Source organism: Heterocephalus glaber, unplaced genomic scaffold (genome assembly GCF_053883595.1).
Source record: "Heterocephalus glaber isolate CG9 unplaced genomic scaffold, H.glaber_assembly_v1.0 deba00000676, whole genome shotgun sequence".
Lineage (NCBI taxonomy): Eukaryota > Metazoa > Chordata > Mammalia > Rodentia > Bathyergidae > Heterocephalus > Heterocephalus glaber.
In genome coordinates, this window is record NW_028258156.1 from 26,273,565 (window position 1) to 26,295,294 (window position 21,730).

Below are 21,730 nucleotides of genomic sequence, written 5' to 3' on the forward strand. Positions count from 1 at the left end.
CCTGAGGGAACAGAAGCAGCCCTGGGTGGACAGCTGAGGGCCTCTGCGGCTCACTGATGCCCGAGACTGTGGGCTGCAGGATCTGACGCCACAGGGCTCGCTCCTCACCCCAAGGCAGTGACATCGGCAGGCAGATTTGACCATTCTCCCCAGGGCTGCCACACTCACCCTTCATTTAGAATGTTAGTTTTGGATACTATATTACTAAACAAACATTACTTGGCTACTTAAACTTTTTCCTGTTACTCAATCTCTTAATATTTGCTCCCCCCGCTTTTTTTCTGCCGTAGTAGGGGTTGAATCCAGGGAACCTGAAATTACACCCCCAGGACTTGTTACTGATTTATTTTGATAGGATCTTGCTTTAGTTGCTGAGGCTGCCCTTGAACTTGCAGTCTTTCTGTCTCAGTAGTTAGGATTGCCACCATGCCTGGCAATAATTGCTTTTTTCTTTAAAAAAAAAAAAATCCACTTTTAAAATTTTATTTTTTATTAGTACATGTTTGCAGTAAAGATTACATTCATCATGAGGAGTTGTGATGTGTGTGTAACACATCTCAGTTATTAGTTCTTACTTCTCCCTCCAGAGCTATTTTATGTAATACTTCTACTAGTAGTATAGTTCTAGTAGTTTCCCTCAACTCTTGTAATGAGAGTTTTACTTCCTAAACTTACTAATGACTATAATTGGTATGCAGGAAAGGATTTGCATAGTCATTTTCGAAGCTCAGTGTTGGTGGATGCTGAAAAAATTAATGCTAAATCTATGGTCCAGGGCCGGGGATTTAGCTCAGTGGTTTCAGCGCCTGCCTTGCAAACGAAAGGTCCCGAGTTCGATCCCAAGTACCAAAAAAAAAAAAATCTATGGTCCAACATGTTCTCTTGTCACACATGGAAACCAAGACACCATACTTTGCAGGATCTTATTTGTCAGTATAAAGGCTTAAAGTGTAGGTTTCCTTTTCTGTAGTTAATTTCAATCTTCTTTTCAACAGGTGAGGTTTGGACGGAGGGAGTATTCACCTAGAGCTACTACTGCACCCTTGGAAAAGAGTCATAGAATGCACTGTGAGTTGTGTGAATTTTCAAAGGATTGGATGCTGGTGCACTAAACATCTGAGGAGTGGTCCACGTGCACAGAGCATTGTCCTGAACCCTAATGTAACCTGCTGCCCTCTCTAGGACTCTACTGAGAGTGTGGTCAAAATGAAAGCGTGAAAGTTGAAAAGCTCAGTTTTTTGAAAACACAGAACTACGCCAGGAGTGGTGGTGCATGCCTATAATACTGGCACTCTGGGAGGCTGAGACAGGAGGGTCACAAGTTCGAGCCCAGCCTGGGCAGCCAGGACAACTGGCAAGTGATTGCTTTAAATAAGAAAGATACATAAAGATGAACAGACTGTTATGGTGGAGGTAGCCTTTGAGATATCCGTATCATAAAAGTAGAAGCAATAGTAAAAAAATAAAGGTAGAAGAAATATGCCTGAGGTTAGTATATGGTTGGGTAAAGTACTGTACAGGGGCCCTAGAGAGACTTCCTTTCTTCCTTCAAGGGCGTCAGGAACGGGGCGCAGGCCGGAGAGCTACACACTCGCAGAATGAAAACTCGGTTCCGCTCAGGAGCACGGACAGTTAGAGAAACCGGACTGCAGGCGGCTCCGAGTGCTGCCCCCGGGAGACTGCAGCGCCTGGAGGCCCGGTCTGCGGGCTTGGCGTCGTCTGTTCCCGCCTCAGCAAGGGCAGGGCCAGTCACTGACACAGACCGAGGGGCGAGCCTGGCAGATGGTGCCTCGGAGCTGACTCAGCCCTTTCCCCGGCTCACAGAGTTTCTCAGGAAGCTTCTCCCTGGCACGCAGGGCAGTTTTATCTCCACTCGAGGAGCAGATTGTAATTTGTAACCTGTAGACGCCATGGCGTGTGAGCGGGACGTGGGTGCGTCAGGACGTGAGTTGCGCTCTCCCCCTGGGCTGGAGCTGTCTCCTTCTCTGGAGACCTTGGGCATCGCGAGGAGAAGCGACCGACAGCCAAGCCACAGGCTGCTGGCCGTGCTGTTTGGCGGTTAGGTGTGTTAAGTGCACCCCAGCACACTGTATTTTCAATTTATGTTGCGCTTCCTGGGATGTCGCCCAGATACAAACAGGAATATCTGCATAGCCAGCTTCCCTTTGTGCTCACCACTTCCTATTACCTAGCGTCCAGACAGCTCGTTTCCTTTCTTTAACCCACTGCTTTGGTGGGTTACACCAGCAGTGCGGCCCCTGTCCACTTCCCCGTGGTGGACGCGGCGCCCCCCTACAGGCCACATAGCTCTCACCAGATAGCTGAAGCCCACAGTGCCTGTACCTTGTCGTCCCAGCCTCCAGAACTGGGGAGGAAACAAGTTCTGGTCTCTAAAACTTACCATCAGTTGAGCGCTGAGCTGCCCCAGATGCTGAGCACAGGGACAGGAACAGCACAGTGCTCCTGGGAGCAGAGGCACCTGCCCGACGCCCCGGCAGAACAGAGACACAGACTTGCGAGGAGCCAGTGCGCTGACTCCGCAGCCCAGGGAGAGGCCTTGGCCGGCCTTGCGGGAGAAGCAGAACCTTGCCAGAAGAAACTGAAGGCTCACGAGCTCGGAAGAGATGAGGACAGAGGGAAGCTGCCAGAGAGCAGGCCCAGGCGGCAGCGTGTGCACAGCGCTCCTGGAGGGACAGGAGCAGGTCAGGCCCCATTTCAGACTCAGAGATGGGGCAGCATGAGGAGAGCCGAGAAGACGCACAGTAGACACAAAACCCACCAACTTGAGGCTGGAGGCAGGAAGCCAGAGTGCAGACGGAGAAGAGAAACTGAGAAGTTTGCTGACTGAATGTTTGGCGGGGAGGAACAGTCAGGGAAGGCGCCTGGGGCAGCTGAGTGATGAGGGCACAGGCTGGGGAGAGGGGGGTGCAGACCTGAGGTGAGCAGTGTCACGCAGGACTTGGGAGAGAGGCCTGGGTCAGGGTGCGAGCCCAGCCTAGGCAACTTAGTGACTTACCAAGACCCCTGCCTCAGAAATATAAAACAAAAAACTTTTTAAAGGGGCTGGGGATGTAGCTCAGTGGAAAGGCCTTGGGTTCAAACCCCAGGATTCAAAACAAAACAATACACTGTAGTTTGTGCCATGTGTGGTAGCACTGTAATCCTGGCAGCACTTAGGAGGCTGAGGCAGGAGGATTGCAAGTTTGAGGCCAGCCTGGGCTACCTAGACTCTATCTCAAAAAACAAAACTAAAAACCAAACCAAATAAACAAAACAAAAACAAAGAGAGAAAGGAAGAAAAAGAGAGAGAGACAGGGAGAGAGATAGAGAGAGGAAGACGCCGTCTGCTCTCAGCGGGCAGCCAGGGCTCAGATTCCATGGATCAGCGGAGGATGCGGACGGGGTGACGAACCTACAGCATGTGCACCGCGGCAGCTGTTGTACTGACAGCTGTCAAAGGTTCGCCATCCCTTGGGGGGTGGTAGCTGTGAAGGGCAGGCGACGTGCTCAGCGAATCAACACCAACCAGGGGAAAGCACAAACTGAGGGAGAAGGAAAGAAACTGGGACCCAGCAGTGCAGGCAGAGGAGGCTGTGCTTCCAGTCACAGGGCCCGGGCTGAGCAGCCAGAAGCGACCGCTCTGCACGATGGCACCGCGCAGGCTGGAGAGGCGGGGGCCACGCGGGGGCCACGCACGCTGAGTCCTGACAGGGGCCTGTCTGCCGTAGCTCAGGGCTCAGGACGGGAAGAGCGTGGGATGGGCCTGGCAAGCTGAGGAGTCTGGGAGAATCGGAACCTGGCTCCAGATCATTAGCAAGTGGGTCCATCAAGGCAGAACAGAATGCTGTACAGAAGGTCTGTTACCGTGATTTGTAACTGTGTGTGTGTTTGTGTGTGTGTGTGTGTGTGTGTGTGTGTGAGGTACTGGGGACTGAACGCAGAGCTACATCTGGACCCCCCTTTTTTTAAAAATCGGAGACAAGATCTCACTAACTTGCCCAGGTTAGACTTGAACTTGGGACCCTCCAGCCTCAGCTGTCCAGAGTGCTGGGGTTACAGGGGTACAGCACTGCACCCAGCTGATTTATAACTTTTAAATATTTGGGCAGGTGGTACATGAGCCTCTGCGGCCACACTCTTGCTCAGGTTCTGCCAGTTTAGTGTGTGCTACAGTGTATTACAGTGTAAGGAGTAACAGGTTCACACAGATGAGATTATACTTTAGCTGCCCCCCCCCCCCCCCCCCGTAACTCGAGTCAGGTCTGTGTTGCTCAGGGTGGCCTCAACCTTGTGATCCTCCTGCTTTGGCCCCTCCTAAGTCGCTGGAATTATAGGTGTGTGCCACCATGGTAGGCTCTGCAGTGTTTATAAGAAGTCAAATTGGGCCAGGGGTGGTGGCACATGCCTGTAATCCCAGCACTCTGGAGGGCTGAGTCAGGAGGATCCTAAGTTTGAGTGCAGCCTGGGTGATTGAGTCTGTCTCAAAACAATAATGCAAGGGCTGGGGATGCAGCTCTGTGGGAAGGCCCAGGGCTCAGTCCTTAGTACCACGGAAGTCAGATTTTCATGGAAATCTGTGTGGGAGATGAATGAGTGGTATTTGTTTCCTGGCCCAGCATTAATGAATGCGAAAGGCACTTTTCTGGATCAGGAGGGTCAAAAAGTGAGCTATTCTGTTATGTATTTATAATGGTTTCAGTGTGATTTTGAAAGACTGCTTGAATATGGCAGAAGTTTAGAGTACAGAAAGGACCTTAAGGATCATGTGATCCAATTTACTCATTTAGCAGATGAGAAAACAGATGTCTGGACAGTGAAGCAGCCTTAAGGAGGTCCTGAGGGTCAGTGGGACAGGATTCGAGCCTTACCTCTCTGCCCCTCCCACCAGTGCTGTTATGCACGAGGACATTTGCTGCCGGTCAAGTCCAACGATCAACTTTCTACTGCTAGATATGAAAGAATTTTAAATTTTATTACTTTAAAAAACCCGAGCCAGGCGTAGTGGGACACCTGTAATCCAAGCACTTGGGAGCCTGAGGCAGGAGGATTGATGGTCAGCCCGGGCTACATACCAAGACCCTGTCTCAAAAAAACCAATGAACAAACCAACCAACCTGAGCCACTTAAAAATAAAATACTATACCAATAATGTCAAATCCACTCCCAAAAATTCTAAAAGAAAATAAAGAGAAAAGTGAAACACAAATAATTCCAACTTTCTGAGGTTACAGGAATGGATACCTTCTGAAAGGTTACTTTTTTTTTTTTTTTGGTATCGGGGATAGAACTCTGGACCTTTCGCTTTCGAGGCAGGCGGCGGCACCACTCAGCTAAATCCCCGGTCCTGAAAGGTTACTTTTAACTGTTTCCAGAAAGTAACAGGCAGTTAGAGCTCCTCTTATGAGTCTTAAAATTCCCTCACTGGTGGGCATCTCCGGAATGGGCCACTTTTGTTTTTACCTCGTTCCTAGACTCCCTGATCTCACGAGGGATCGGTGAGTTAAATTAAAATCAGGCTCCTTGCTAAGGCTGCAACTGTCCTGTAACCCATCTCGCCGAGTAAGATCGAAGCACCGCTCACAAAATGTACAACACCGAGGGCGTCGGAGACGAAACAAGGAAACTTCGTGAGCCAAAAACAGACTTCTCCTTATAAGCACACAGCAACTTTAAAACTGCTTGCTTTTCAAGCATCTATTCACATCCGTTTTCCCGGTGAGTTTAAGGTATAATGAAAACGATCGCATCCATTTTGCACCTCTCTCGGCCCGGGGGTCTCACCGTCAGGCTTGGGAAGCGACCGCAAAGTTCCAGCGTGGCGGGAGATGACCGCCCTCCAAGCACTGGTTCTCGATCTCGGCAGTACTGTCTGATCGCCTCACCCAGCCGAGCGACTGTAGATACCGAGCCGGGCAGATTTTGGGGTCCGGGTCCTTCCCGAGCCCGAGCAGGGCGCCCGAGTTCCCGCGGGCGACAGCTACAGACCCTCCCCCTCCGGACCCCAGCGGCGGCCGCGCCCCACCGTGTTCTGACCTACGGAGTGGGCCCGCTCTGAAGTCCCGCCCCTCCGGGTCTGCCAGGGTCTCTGATTGGCTTCTGGGTGCATCACTCAACGCGGTTCGCCCAATGCAGGGCCGGGCCGGTGGCCCCGGTGGCCCCGCCCCCGCCCCGCGCCGGGAGCGGAGCGGAGTAAATACAACAGGAGCGCAAAATGGCGGAGCCGCCGAGCCCACTGAGCGGCGCCGCCGCAGCCCCGGCTGTCTTGGAGAAGGAGCCCTTCGGCAAGCTGCAGTCTTCCTCCCGGGACCCGCCGACTTCTCTGTCCGCCAAGAAGGTCCGGATGGAGGAGAAGAAGGCGCCGCGGCGAGTGAACGGGGACGGGGTCGGCGGCGCGAGCGGCAGGCAGGCGCCGGCCCCTCCGCCTCCGAGCGGCGGCGGCCCCGCGCCCTGGAGCCTCGCCGCGCCGCCCGTCGCCGCCCGCAGCTGCTTCCCGCTCCCCGCCGGCGCCTCCCTGCTCGTGCCCGGCCCGCTGCTGCCCGCCGCGCCCTCGGCCGGGCCCGCGCCGCGCAGACCCAAGGAGAAACGGGCGAGGGAACGGCGGCGCCACGGGCTCGGCGGGGCCGCGCGCGCGGAGAACGGGGAGGGCCGGCCGCCGCCGCGAGGTGGGTGCGCCTGGCCGGAAGGGAGCGGAAGGGGGTGGGGGTGGGAGCCGCGGGGCCCGCGTGGGGGCGCGGCGGGGACGGGGTGGCCGGAAGCCACCCGGTGAGGGTCTGGACTGCGGAGGACTCGCGATCGGCGCCTCGACACCAGAAATCTCCCAGAAAGGAGTGTGGAGAGCGCTGGCGTCGCCCGAGCTGCCCGGGCCGAGCGCTTCGTGCCCGTTAGGGAAGCAAGGGAGCGCGCGGCCGAGCGCCCGGGCCCCCGCGCCCGGAGACGCCACTCGTAGGAGCGCCACCCTGCAGAATTTCCAGCCATATTCGTTTTTTCCTGCAGCAAATGATAAAATCAGGAGCCCTGACGTTTTATGGCCAGATCAAGAGACTGCAAAATGTTTTAGCATCCGAATAAGGCAGATCCTTAAGTGTCCTGTGCACACTTTGGGTCTTAAGTGTGGGCTAGTCATGCAGTTCCTTTAAGATGGGCGATCTGACCATGTAGCCGTGGGTGCTTAATGATTTGACAGGAGTACAGCATGCGGACTCGTTGAAAATTAGGTCTGTCTGTGAGCACGAGCTTAAAGCTTGTGATGATCTTCGTTGTCAGTAAACATTGCTACACAGTGTGGTGAAATGGTCTTTTTGTTTTGAGAAAAGCAATAAAGCGCTATTGCTGATCTAGAGGTAGCTTACACTGAACTTGTTTGGATTAGAATGATTTATTTCTCACAATTAAATTGATGCTACACTGGAGTATGGAGCAACAGTGTTACTTTTTTTTTAAATCTTTTTGCCCACAGCGAAGCTTTGAGGTCTGAGCCAAGTGCAACGTAAAGATCTCCGGCCTGGAGTGCTGATTCTGAGAAAGGGGTTGTGGAGTTGGAGTTTATACTCCTCTTACTGAGGGGTTGTAGGTGGCCTGTATTTTCAAGTATTTGCTTTTAATGGCTAGATGTAAAATTTAAGTTGTAAGTGCCTGGAAATGTGTCCATATGCAGCACGGTGTCCTGTTGGTGTGTGAAGTGTGCATTTGCTTTGTGTAAGTTCTCTGAGGAAGTGAGGACACAGCATTGTATAGGAAGGTCTGAAAATAAGTACGTATTTTTAATAATTCTGACTTAAAATGCGTGGTGCACAAATAACCTTTAAAGTGAAATGACTGTTAAAGAGGAATTTTATGGTCTTTTGACTTAATTTAGAACCCTCTCCATGCCCTAGGCTTAGGCCCAAGAGAGGCAGTGATAGTTTTTACACTGGATGGGGGGAGGACATCTACCGGTGACCTATGGGGCTTCCTTAAGGAGCGACTAGATGTTACTTCTTCTGTAAGGTTGTTGTTTTGACAGAAGGGCGCTTTTATTGAGAAAAAGCAAAGAATCAAAGAAAAAAAAAGATTGCTTTTCAATATCTTGATGGTAATTTAATGGTGGAGATATTTTTCTCTTGGGAAATAGTCATATCCATCTGAAGTTTGGGTTTAACTGAACTGAGTAGTAAAAAATGGAGATATTAAAATAGCAACTGGGCCGGAGATTTAGCTCAGTGGTTCTGACGCCTGCCTTGCAAGTGCAAGGTCCCGAGTTCTTTCCCTGGTACCAAAACCAAAAAACAAAACGAATAAAATAGCAAGATTCCGCAGCCTGCCTGGCAAGAGCAAGGTCCTGAGTTTGATCCACGGTACCAAAAAAAAAAAACCAAAAAAACAAGATTACACATGTAGCTTAATTATAGAAATAATTGCAAATATACAAATCCTAATTTGAAACACAGGTTCATTTCTCTGTAAAAATCTTTGTGCATGGACGACCAAGGGTCTGTTGTTCAGGTATGTGCCTCTTTTTAATTTTGCCCTAGGCTGGCTGTACATAGTTCAGCAACCCTTCAATTATTCATAGTGCATTGGTTGAATAATCTGAACCAGTGTTAGCTGTAAGCCATTTAAACAAGGAAAATAGACTGTCCTTCAACAAAACAAAATCAACATTATAGCCCTCCAAAGAACTAGCCACCCCCAATTTCATTAAACAGTTAAACTCCTATATTTATTTATCTAGCATTTTTAAAAGTCCTTAGTCAGAACTGCTTTATTTTTACTTTGGCTATCATTCTAACAGAAAATATTCCGATTTGATGAAACGTGTACATAAAAGGCCACTAGGCAGGGCATTTTGTAAATGTTGAGTCTGAAGCATGATTATTATTTTTTTTGACTTTATAACAAATTAAAAGATGGGTAAATCCTGATGGAGGAAGGGTCATTGACAGTAAATTTGAGAGCTAGGAAGGATGAGTGAGAGAATTATAGAATTGCAGCAGTCTAGGATGATTAAGTATGGGGCTGATGTCTCCACCTGAAATCTCCACTGGGAGGGAGCAGGCGAGGGAGCTTAGCACTGCAGCTGACTTGTGTGATAGTCTGAGGCATCAAGTAAAAGATAGTTTGCTTTTTATGAAAAGAAGAAGTGCAGAACATTTTAGAATTCTAAAACCAGGAAATACCCATAGAGGTCATTGTTAAGTTGAAAAATGTAGAAAGTGAAAATGGACCTGCATCGAAAGTATCCCACATTTAGAATTATTTTATGATGAACAACTGAACATATCCGATGTTAGGCACCTCCAGTGGTTTCAGTAACCAATATAATTTGATTAGATCTTTTAATTTTTGTAGTGTTTTGCTTTGGACTTAGTAACTTATTTTTTCCTTCCCCAATAAGTATTCCAAGACCAAACTTAGACCATTTTACTGAGTTTTTCCCTTGAAAGTATAGTTACAGGACTTAATGAAAATAGAAGCTTTTCTTAGGGCTGAATAATTTGAGATATGTAAACGTCAGTGATTTTGAAGGAATGGCTGCTTGGGGATTTGTTAGCTTCGTTTTCCTCCATCTTTATAATGTTCACAGTTTTAGGTCAAATTCAGTTTTCATTATCTGGCCCAGCATTTGTCGCTGCTGAAGAAATAGCTGACTATGATGTCAGGTTTTTGTGTTCGCTTTGGATCTCACACCTCCGTGTTTCATCTGCCTACTTCTCTCGGCAGTCTCTCTGTGCCCTCGAGCAGCTCCATAAAATGCTCCTTGGTACAATTTTCTGCCTGGGCAGATCTGTCAGATAAGCTTAGCTGTCAGATAAGCTTAGGCTGCTCCACAGCTGTCACCTTGGGACTTTCCCTAGCCAACTGATGGTCTGGAAATTTCACTTCTGTTGAATTCCTTTCTCTGGGTGCCCCGGCTTCCTTTTGGTTTAGTCCCTCATGCGGTTTTCTCTGCTAGTAGCACTGTGAAGTGGGCCGAGACAAGGCACATTTTGATTTTAGTTTTACCCTCACCTTTGACTTCACAGCTGTTGAGAGAGTTCCATATTGGAAACTGCTTTCCTCACTCATCCGAGTGTGGCGTTCCAGTACCACCTGGCTTTCAGTGTTGATGTGGAGAAGTCTGATCTTGTTTTAACAAGTTGTCTGCTCTACTATCTGGGAAATTTCAGTCTTTTCCTTGGATTTGAGAATTTCAGCTTAATTTTTTTTTAAGGAGCTCTTGTGTTTTCCTTCATTTCAGTACTTTGTCCATTTTTCATGGGTTCCACATCTATCTTTTGAAGGATGGATGTTAATTACAGTTTCTTTGAAATGTTCTATTTTCCGTATTTTGTTTTTGGTTCTGCTAACTTTATTTCTGTTTGTTTTGGTTTCCTCTTAGTTGAGGCTCTCTCTAGATCTGTGCTTTTGCCAGTTTTCCTGTAGTTAGGAGAAAGTTATCAGAACTGACGAAACCTCATGGGCCTGCCTGAGGGGGCTGGTGGCTGAGGGACCACTCGCCTGTTTTTAGCTGCAGTTCTTTTCCGTGGGTGGTGGTAAGAAAGCTTTCAGTTTCTTCGGATAAAGTGTCAATTTTCTGTCTGTGTAGGAGGGGAATGGAGGGAGGACTGCCTCAGTCCAGCTGCTGTAACAAAACCCTATAAATCGAGGTGCCTGAGCAGCAGAACTGTATCTTCTCCCAGTGCAGGGCCTGGCCTGGCCCAGGTCTCAAGGCCTTTCCTGGGCACCTGCTTGTGGAGCTTGCTCTCTCTTCCTCTTACCAGATGCTGGTCCTGTAGGATTAGGACCCCCTTGTGGTCTCGTTTCTGTGAGGCTTCACGGAACATGGGACTTTGCAGGGTCTGACCTTGCTCAGCACGGCCATCCCACCTCTCCCTGTGAGTTCTCACCTGGTCTCCCTATTTTCACCCAAGTTTTGCTTCTCCCTTTGCTCTGCGGATGCCCTTGAGCTGGGCTCACTGGCATGCCAGGCGAGGTTAACTTTTTAAAAAACTGTCTTTAAAATTACAGTAACATAAAAATAATTACAGTAACATACGCCCAACAGAATGCATCAGTGCTCTTCAGAGAAGGTGACCGAGTAGAATAGTTTCAGACCCCTCGGAGAGTCAGCAGGGTTGCTTCCCAAAGTGGAGCCGCAGCTGTGCCACCTGCTGTCTGCTCAGGAAAGCTGCTCTCCCTGGTCAGAACTGCAGGCCTGAGAAGCCAGGTGTATGCATCTGAGGGCAGCGGAGCGGGCTGCCAGTTGTGGCCAGGGCAGCCCCTCACTGAGGGACGCCTGTCCTGAATGACATTTGTCCACGCTGGGGGGCAGCCTGCGCCCTGAGCTTCCGGGACTGATGGCCCAGCTGTCTGCATCCCCTCTGCTCGGTCAGGGGGACGGGCAGAGTTTGCTCTCACACAGAAAGCCCACCGTTTACGCTGTTTTAAATGCCCAGTGTGTGGCACTCAGGACAGGCACGCTGTTGAGGAGCATCCCACATCCACCGCACAACTTCTCTGCTTCCCCAACTGAAATCTGTGCTCATGAAAGAGGAACGCCCCACCCTCCCTCCCCCGTGCTCGACTGCTCTCCACTCTCCTGTGCGATAAGAGTGGAGCCATAAAGTGTTTGTCCTTTTCTGACTGGCCTGTTCCACTTAGCACAATAGTATTTGAGGTTCAGCGTGCTGTATTATGAGTCACGATTCTCTTTTTGCGGTTGGTGGGGATACTGGGAATTGAACCCTGGGGCCTCACGCACACTGCTCTTCCAGTGAGCTACACCCGCAGCCCGTGGACTTTCCTTTTTGAAAACTGAATAGTGCTGCATTGTATGTACAGACTGCGTTTTCTTCATTCATTCCTTGGTGGCCACCAGATTGCTTCTCCCTTTGGCTGTTGTGAAGAGTGCTGCTGGGAGGATAGGGGCTGACGACTGAGCTCTCACTTACATTCTGGACCTGTGCCCAGATGCTAGTTCCAGTTTTGTTTTGATTATGTATTTATTTATTTATTGGTATGGGGATCTAACTCAGGACCTTGTGCTTGTGAGGCAGGCGCAGTGCCACTGAGCTAAATTCCCGGCCCTCCAGTTTTAATTTGTTCGTGTTTTTTTTTTTGGGTACCAGGTGTCAAACTCCAAACTTGGGTCCTTGTGCTTGCGCAGCAGGTGACAAAACCACTGAGCTAAATCCCCAGCCCACCAGATTTAATTTGTTGAGGAACTGCCTTACAGTTTCTTATAGCTATCTTCCATCGTGGTGACACCATTTTATGTTCCCACCAATAGTGCCCATTTAATATTGAAAAAGTAACCTAAGTAAGCACCAAAAGAAACCCATAAGCCAGCCCATAACAGGTCAAGGCAGGTGCTTTTGAAGTCAGTGTACATTCAGCCGCACTAGCCTAGGAAATACAGTACTGGACGTGGAGAGGAGAAGGCACTTGAGTGATTACCATGTGCCATGTTATTATCGCAGTATTTTTATTTTTTATTTATTTTTCCCCAGTACTGGGGATCGAACTTGGGATCTTGTGCTTGCGAGGCACTCAGCAGAACCCCTGAGTTAGTTAAATCCCTGGCCCCTATTGCAATATTTTTAGATTAAAACTCTTTTAAGTTTGTTGTAGCTTCCTCAGAGGTCCAAGGCTAAAGTGTAAAGAATTTGGGTCAACTCCATCTCTGCCAGGTTCTGAGACTAACTTAACTTTTCCACTTTAGACTAATAAACTGGAAAAAGAAAGTGAAGATAAACTTTCAAACAATTTGCAAGGTACTTTTTTTGTAACTTTCTATTAAATTTTAAGGCACATAGAAAAGTTGAAAGAATAATGCAATGATCCTGTATAGATTTCCTTCCTACATTCACTACTTTTAATACTTTATCATATTTATGCACTGAATCATTTGAAAGTAAATTGTAGACTTTATAACACTTCATTCTTAGATATTTCAGTCATCATTACCCCAACATAAGGGCATCTTCTTACATAACCAGAATAACATTAAACCACTTAAAAATTTAATCATATAGCCAGGCTGTAAACACATTCTTCCAATTCTCCATTTGTTTCCCAAACACACTATTTCAATCTAGAAATATCTATAGTTTTTTATATGACATTGACCTTTTTTTTTTTGGTACTGGCGATTGAACTCAGGGAGCACTGAGGTACATCCCCAGCTCTTTTTTTTATTTTGGTATAGGATCTTGCTAAGTTGCCCAGGCTGTCTTTGAATTTGCAGTCCTCCTGCTTCAGCCTCCCGAATAGCTGGGATTACACGGATGTGCTACTACACCTGGCCTTGACATTGATGTTTTGAAGAAACTCGTTCAGTATATCTGCTTATTACAGGTTTTGCTATATTTGTAATTTAAAAATAATTGTTTCATTATAATATTTTTCTTTATCCTTTGTATTTCTTGTAAACTGAAAGTTAAGTATAAAGACTTGATTAAATTCAAACTGAACAGTTCGGGTAAAATGTTTCCTAAGTCCCTTATTTTGTGTTTCATATTGTATCTCCTTGGGAGGCATATGATATTCAGGTTGTCGCATTATTAATGATGCTAAATTTGATCACTTGGTTAAAGTGACTACTAGGTCTTTGTTGTAAGGCTCATTTTCCTGTTTGCGTTTGGCTAGTAATCTGTGGGTTGATGTTTCCTGAGTATCTACTTTCTCAGTTGGCCTTTGCATCAGTTGATGACCCCAGCGCATTTTATTGGTATATTTAAAATTATTTCTGAATCTACAAAGACTTATTTTGGGGGAATAGGCAGTAGAACACCCAGTTTTGGGGAGCAGAATAAATTGCTACTCTTGGATCCAGAATAAAATTTGACAGTCTGTAAATGGTGTACACCTGCAATCACAGCATTTTGGGAGGCTGAAGCAGGAGGACTGCAAGTTCAAGCCCAGCCTAGGTAACTTCATGAAATAAAAAGAGGATGGGGATGTAGTGCAGTGCAAATGCCTTGGGGTGAGGGAATTGATCATCTCGGGGTTTTTTGGTACCGGATTTCAAACTTGGGGCTTTGCCCTTGCGAGGCAGGCAGCAGAACCACTGAACTAAATCCCAGGCCTTGATCATCTCTTTTGATTTAGGGTACAAAAGTAAATACTGTGAGTTTATAGGTATGCAGAATTGTTTCTAGGGGAGGGGTAGGGACTGAATCCAGGGCCTTCACACTGAGCTACATCTCCAGTCATTCATTCATTTGTGCCAGAATGCATGGCTGTTCAGAACTTTAATGATAAAACACTTTGTTTGCATTTCTAATTTCCCTTAGTTGAGGTTTGGAAAGCTACTGGAAGAATGTTTGTATTTAACGATTAATTGTATAGTTATAATTGGTAATATATTACAATATTGGTAACATGGGCCCAAAATGAAAAGTCCCTACTGATTTTGAAATAGCAAATATATACTAATATAGTAGGTTAAATATTATATATAATTTGATTTTTTATTTGATTTTTTTGTACCGGGGACTGAACTCGGGATCTTGCGCTTGCGAGGCAGGCGATGGAACCACTGAGTTAAATCCCCTGCCTATAATTTGAAATTATAATCTCTATTCTTTTTTTTTTTGGTACCGGGGATTGAACTCTGTACCTTGCGCTTGTGAGGCAGGCGGCAGAACCACTGGGCTAAATCCCTGGCCCTATAATTTCTATTCTACGGTGAACTCTATTAACTAATATAAATCTATATAGATTTCCATTAAGCTAAGTAATACCAGGGTAGGTTTTGTTTTAGTATCTATTTTATGACCCTTACCTTACACTCAGTAATCAGTCTGAAGAAAAAAAGATACAATAATTTTTCATGAAGAAGTTAATTTTTGGCCAGGTTGGTGCTGCACACCTGCGGTCCCAGCATTCTGGGCGGCTAAGGTAGGAGGACTGCAAGTTTGAGCCCAGCCAAGGCAATTTTTTGAGACCTTATCTGAAGATTAAAAAAATAAGGGGCCGCGGGGAGGGGGGAGCCCCGAGCCTGCCGCCCGTCCCTGTCCCTCCCCCTCCGCCTCCCAAGGCCTGGGGCAGCCTCCTCGGGCTGCGCGGGGGTGGGGGTGGGGGGCGCCTGCACTGCGCGTGAGTGGGAGCCCGGCGAGCCCGTGAGAGGAGGAGGAGGGGCGAGGCCTGGAGGACACCAACATGAACAAGTTGAAGTCATGGCAGAAGGATAAAGTTCGACAGTTTATGATCTTCACACAATCTAGTGAAAAAACTGGACTAAGTTGTCTTTCTCAAAATGACTGGAAGTTAGATGTTGCAACAGATAATTTTTTCCAAAATCCTGAACTGTACATACGAGAGAGTGTAAAAGGATCATTGGACAGGAAGAAGTTAGAACAACTATACAATAGATAGAAAGATCCTCAAGATGAAAATAAAATTGGAATAGATGGTATACAGCAATTCTGTGATGACCTGGCACTTGATCCAGCCAGCATTAGTGTTTTGATCGTTGCATGGAAGTTCAGAGCAGCAACACAGTGTGAGTTCTCCAGGCAGGAGTTCATGGACGACATGACAGAATTAGGATGTGACAGCATAGCAAAGCTAAAGGCTCAAATACCCAAGATGGAACAAGAATTGAAAGAACCAGGACGATTTAAGGATTTTTACCAGTTTACTTTTAACTTTGCAAAGAATCCAGGACAAAAAGGATTAGATCTAGAAATGGCCATTGCCTACTGGAACTTAGTGGTTAATGGAAGATTTAAATTCTTAGACTTATGGAATAAATTTTTGTTGGAACATCATAAATGATCAATACCAAGAGATACTTGGAATCTTCTTTTAGACTTCAGTGCAGTGATTGCAGATGACATGTCTAATTATGACGAAGAAGGAGCATGGCCTGTTCTCATTGATGACTTTGTGGAATTTGCACGCCCTCAAATTTCTGGGACAAAAAGTACAACAGTGTAGCACTAAAAGAACCTTCTAGAATGTACATAGTCTGTACAATAAATCCACCGGAAAATTCCACAGTCAAAAAAAGGGGGGGGGGGCCCGGGGACTTGACTTAGTGGTTTCACCGCCTGCCTTGCAATCGCTAAGTCCTGATGAGTTTGATCCCCAGGACCAAAAAAACAAAGGTTTGCTGAAAATTAAAAAAAACAAAAAACCCAAAAAACCAATTGAGGGCCAGGGATTTAGCTCAGTGGTTCTGGCGCATGCCACTAATATAATGTACAATATATAATATATAATATACATAATCATGCATAGTATATAATATAAAAGTTTTAGATATATGTAATGTATATTATAAATATTATATATATATATATTGTAGGTGTGTGTGTGGGGGTATTGGGAATGGAACCCAGGGCCTCCTGCGTGCTAGCATATTCTGTATCACTGAGCTACAACATCCCAGCCCCCAAATTGTGTTGATCTGATTAACATGTGTTAAGTGTACTTAATGGGTGCCACTGTGATATTTCAGCACATGAATACAGCATGCACTGATCAAATCATGATATTTATTTATGTTTGGAGCCTTTAAGCTCTGTACCCCTTGATCTTCATGTAACATATAATAGATGAATCTCTTTTTTTCTGTGCTGGAGGTTGAATCCAGGGTCTTATGCATTAGTGGGTTACTCACTCACAACATGCTAAGCATACCAGGATTTACTCCTTCCATGGAACCATGTTTTGGTACCTGTTATCCAACCTCCCTGTATCTCCTCCCTTCCCAGCCTCTAGTAATCACGATTCAGCATTTAGGTTGACTTTTTACACCTTCCACATATTACAGATCACGAGTGTTTGTCTTTCTGTGTCTGACGTATTTTATTTAACCTGGTGCCTCCAGGCTTATTGATAATGGTCGTGCTACTAGGCTGAGCTGGTGTGTACTTGTGATCCTCCTGCCTTACACTGGGCTTCATTGTAGTGTGATTTGCATTTCCCTGATGGCTGATGATATTGAGCAGTTTTCCTGTAGTTACTGATCACTTGTATTTCTTCTTTGAGAAGTTTGCATTCAGATCATTTGCCCATTTCAAAATTGGATTGTAAGGCCGGGGGTTTAGCTCAGTGGTTCCGCTGCCTGCCTCGAAAGCGCAAGGACCCAAGTGTAGCTATAGTATGGGTTAGAGCCACTTGTATTGGTTTGTTATGTGAAGGAATATTCTGAAAAGCTGGAATCTGGGATGTCCTAGGTTGTTTCATGAGCAGTCATTGATACATTTTATAACTTAAAGCTCATAAATATTTGCCATGACTCATTTTTCTTACGTGAATAACAGCGAGATATCCGAATTAGTAGTCTCTCAAGCATTCTGAGTCTTGGTTGTGACTGGAGGTAGGATATGAGCCACTTGGGGACAGAAGCACTAATGATAACCATAGCTAACACTTAGAGAGCCGTTCTCAGCACTTTATATGTAGTTTTATATAATTTTCATGACTCCTTTACAGTTTCATTAGATATTAGCTCTTTATAAATGTAAACAGAAAATAAGTAGCAAATCTTGTTCCAGAGCTTTGATAGTCTGACTTCAGATCCCAGCTCTAAACTATCTCCTGTGCAGACTGCACTAATTTTGATCCTAAATTTCCTTCCCCCAGAACCATGCCTGATGGGTGAGGGTATTTGCCAGTAAGTGAGCTGACTTGGAGGAAGAGGCGTTCTGATGAACAGAGATAGGGAGAGAGGCACGTTTGGAGGTGGGGTGCGGCGTGTGAGGGTCCGGAGCCAGCAGTGGGCCTGTGCGTGTGCCCTGGAACAGAACCATCTGGCTGCGACTGATGCTTTTGTGCCGAATTGGGCAGCTGGCTGGATGGGGTGGCTGTCCAGAGCCTGCCACTTTCGTCTCCTTTTGCCAGTTGAAGAGGATTCTGTTCAGTTAATGTGTATGCGCCCAGGTATGCGTTGTGTGGCAGGGACCCTGCTCACATTCTGTACAGCAGCATAACTGCAGCAGTTACTTCTTTGAGGATGAGTAATCTCAGATCCTTTCTTAGTCCTCAGCTAACCATGTTAACAGTTCATGGCTTTGAAAGCTCTCTAAGAAGCAAAGATTAAGCATGAACTCCTAACTGGCCTAACAGTTTAATACCCACTCCCCCTTTTTTTAATCTCTGCTGCTACTAATTCAGCATTTGGCTTACTTTGGGGCCCTTTGTCCTTTCTCCCTCTTTGGGAATTGTTTTGTTTCTAGTGTCCATTGCTAGCACTTCTGAAATCATAGGTTAGTCTAGAATTTAACTGTCTCCTTGACACAGCCCTATTAGATGTTCCATAGAACTGTAAAATTAATATATTCAAAACTCTGAGTCTTCTTCCTCAAATTTGTCTCGCTGTGTGTGTTCGCATCTCAGTGTCATCATATGTCTCGTGGGTCAGGCTTGAATCCAGGCTTCTGCCCTTCTCATCCAGCCTGTAGTCAAAGCTTGTCACTTCTGGCCACTGTCTTTCATATCTTTCTTCCTTCCACCAGGTCTTTTCTGTAGCCTTTGTTCAGATTGCTGTTATCAATTACCTGATTTGTGGCTCCTCCTCCAGGAACGAATGCCCACTCTTGGCATCACTAGCTTAAAGAATTACATGAGTAATTGTTTGTGTTATACAGCACAGGTCGTTACTATACATAAGTGTATAAGATGGATCTGCAGATCTACAATGCTCCAGATTGTATGTGAAAGTCACAATTGGTATAACAGCTTTAAGATTCAGTGACAGTTATTAAATCTGTAATCTAGATACCATATACAAGGCCTTACTACTTCATACCTTAATTATTTTATTTTTTTATTTTTAAAATTTGGTACCAGGGATCAAACTCAGGACCTTGCGCTTGTGAGGCAGGTGCCACCGAGCTACATCCCTGGCTTCATGTCTTAATTTTACAGGATATGGAGAGTGGAGAAGTTATTTTATGCCTTCCTTAGAGGCAGAGTTTTCCTGGTATGTTGGTAAGGAAAACCTGATCTGAAAGTTTTCATGCAGCAAGAGAAGGAGCCCAGACCACTGCATCTTGTTATGCCTGGCTTGGCTTTCAGATATCTGTGCATGTGCATGTATTTTAAGTTTCCTGTTATGTATCTTTGTTCTTCTGACTATCTAATCACACTACATATGTTGCTGGGTACTTTCCTAATAAAATTCTACTGTTGGGCCAGGGATTTAGCTCAGTGGTGCCACGCCTGCCTTGAAAGCTCAAGGTCCTGAGTTCGATCCCCAGTACCAAAAAAAAAAATTTACTCTTTATATCTTATAATAGCTGTGTTTGTCAGGTGCCTGTAATTAGATATTGAGTATCTATGCTGGCTTTAATCCTCAGAAAATTTATCCAGGTGTGGTGATGCATACCTGTAATCCAGCAGCCTGGGAGGCTGAAGCAGGAATATTGCAAGTTTGAGCCCAACCTGGGCAATTTAAGAATTTAGTGAGACCCTGCCTCAAAAAAAAAAAAGAAAAGGAAAGGAAAGGAAAAAAGGGGTAGGATGTAAATAAGTATGAAGGGTCTAGTTTCAATCTCCTCGTGTCCCCTTACTCCCTCGGAAATGTAGAAGACACAAATCCTGAGGCAAAGCTCGCCTGAGTACCTTACTGTGCGTCAACTGCTTATTGGAAGGGCTGGAGCTTGAGTTTAATGTCTGACTTCAGTCCCGAGCTGTTTCCATGACATTTAGTTTCTTAATCCAAGCCATCTGAAGCTACTCTCCTTTTGAAATTTTATTTCCTTGCTTTTTGGGTTGCTTATTTTGTTATGGAATATTTAAGCCAAATCAACTTGCCTGTTTGTTTTTTTTCTTTTTTTGGTACCGGGGATTGAACTTGGGACCTTGCGCTTTCGAGGCAGGCGGTGGAACCACTGAGCTAAATCCTCGGCCCTTGCCTGTTCTTGAATAGTAAGAGGCAATAAGTCTTATACAATTTGAATCCATTTCCTCATAATACCTTCAGGCAGAAACTTTTGGATTACTGTACAAAAATAGGATGTTGTTACTATTATGAGTCATTATGCTACATTTTTCTCTTTATAAAGAAATAGAATCATCCAGGCATGGTGTCTAAGATCCAGCACTCTGGGAGTCTGAGGCAGGATGTGTTTGAGCCCAGTCTGGGCATTTTAGCAATTTAGCAAGATCCTGTCCCAGAATGAAAAATTTAAAAAGGGCTGCCTGGAGGTGTAGCGCCCTCTGAAGGCCTTTGATTCATTTCCTAGAACCACCACCATGAAACAGAACAAAAACAAAACAAAACAAACAAGCAAACACCCCTCCCTCCTAAAACACCCCTCAGAACACAGTGAAGGCACATGAGGAAGGAAGCCATCTGCAGACCAGTGTGGCCCTGACTGCCCCACAGCAGCAGAACCGTCGCTTCTCCCCCGTCCAGCTGCCTGGCTCTGCAGACATCTGCCTCTCAGGGTCTGCAAAGGGTCAGTTTCAGCCATGTCTCTGAGGATGCACACCTTGAGAACTTCTCAGAGGCTGAGCAGACAGCTCCAGAGTGCAAGGAGCCTCAAGCCTGTCCAACCTCCCCATCCCTGACCGAGAAGGGATGGTTTTTCTTCTGGAAACCTTTTCTGCGTTCTTCCTCCTCTTACTGTGTAACAGAATCCCATGGGGCAGAGGGCGGGAGGGTTCAACTGCACTACGCCTACAGCCTGTGTTTGCAGGTTAAACATTAGAGTCTGATACTAGCTGAGTATGTAAAGTGCGTGATTCATAGACGTTTTGGTGTATTTCTTGGTTTTCATTTCTAAATTAGAATCCTGGTTAGTTGTCCTCATTTTGATGCTTTCAGTCTCTGTCTCTGGAAAATCATTTGGGGCCTTACCCCTTTCCTGTGTAAAATGAGGGGAAGAGATGAGATCTCTAAGTTGTTTCCTATGAAAAATAATCATGTGGGGGCTTTTCTGGCAGCTTCCCCACTCCAGTGTTATGTCTCTTCTTGTCGTACCTCCGCTACATCCTGTTTGTTTCTGCGTCTTATAAAAGCATCTACTTTCTTATTTTACATCATTTCTCTCTAATTTGTCCTCTCTCCTTCTTTCTCCTATGGATTGTTTATTGCCTACTGGGGCTTGGCCCTGGGGAGGTAAGGTGGGAATGCAAAGAGCAGACTGTTTCTTGTTTTTATAGAACTTGTGATTGAAGTCAAGAGGTAGCCAGCTGTAATGTGAAATAGACTCCTTAGTGTTGCTCACTTTCTTTGTATGTTAAGGAAAGGTTTTGACTACTCTGCGATTAGTGGATCCCAGGAAGGGAGAACTAGAGATAGGGGGACCCCTTTCAAAAGATAATGAATATTGGGCCGGGGATTTAGCTCAGTGGTTCCACTGCCTGCCTTGCAAGCACAAGGACCTGAGTTCGATCCCCGGTACCAAAAAAAAAGATAATGAATATTCATTATTGTGGTGATTATGGAAAAGGAAAGGAGGATGGAAATACTTAAACAGCAAATGCTTGAACAGGTCACATGGTTTAATGTCAGGGGAAAACAGAAGAAGGTTTTAAAGTTACTGAGAGTTTTTGTATTTGAATGTTGGAGGATGTTGTGCCAGGAACATAAATAAGGAATTGAAGAAGAGCTTGAACTTCTTTTATGTTAGATGATAATTTTGAGCCAAATGTAAGTAGGGTATGGGTCTGTAATCCAATCTACTTAGGAGGCTGAGGCAGGGGGACCTTAAGTTCAAGGCCAGCCTGGGCAACTTAGCCAGACCTTGGCTCCAAAAGAAAAAGATAATTGTGGTGTTAAGTATATTTTATGAAGATGCAGGTGCGGAGTGTG

General features: G+C 46.0%; 1 protein-coding gene and 1 pseudogene across 3 annotated transcripts in view; both read left to right on the plus strand.

The window, feature by feature from the left end:
* The first annotated feature begins 1,045 nt into the window (after positions 1 to 1,045).
* The window catches only part of Rsbn1l (round spermatid basic protein 1 like), an 85,770-nt gene continuing 65,085 nt past the window's right edge, over positions 1,046 to 21,730 (plus strand). Inside the window, exon 1 of one of the 2 annotated variants that reach the window (XM_087206728.1) lies at positions 1,046 to 1,068. In XM_087206728.1, coding sequence (XP_087062854.1) covers positions 1,062 to 1,068 — 7 coding nt within the window. In that variant the 5' untranslated portion in view covers positions 1,046 to 1,061. Of the gene's footprint in view, positions 1,069 to 6,145; positions 6,663 to 21,730 lie in introns of those variants that run through there. The other variant, XM_004839829.4, reaches the window with a different exon arrangement.
* On the plus strand, positions 6,711 to 21,335 carry LOC147829306 (DCN1-like protein 1 pseudogene; annotated as a pseudogene). The gene has a single exon (XR_015449409.1). The product of XR_015449409.1 is annotated as a DCN1-like protein 1 pseudogene (transcript).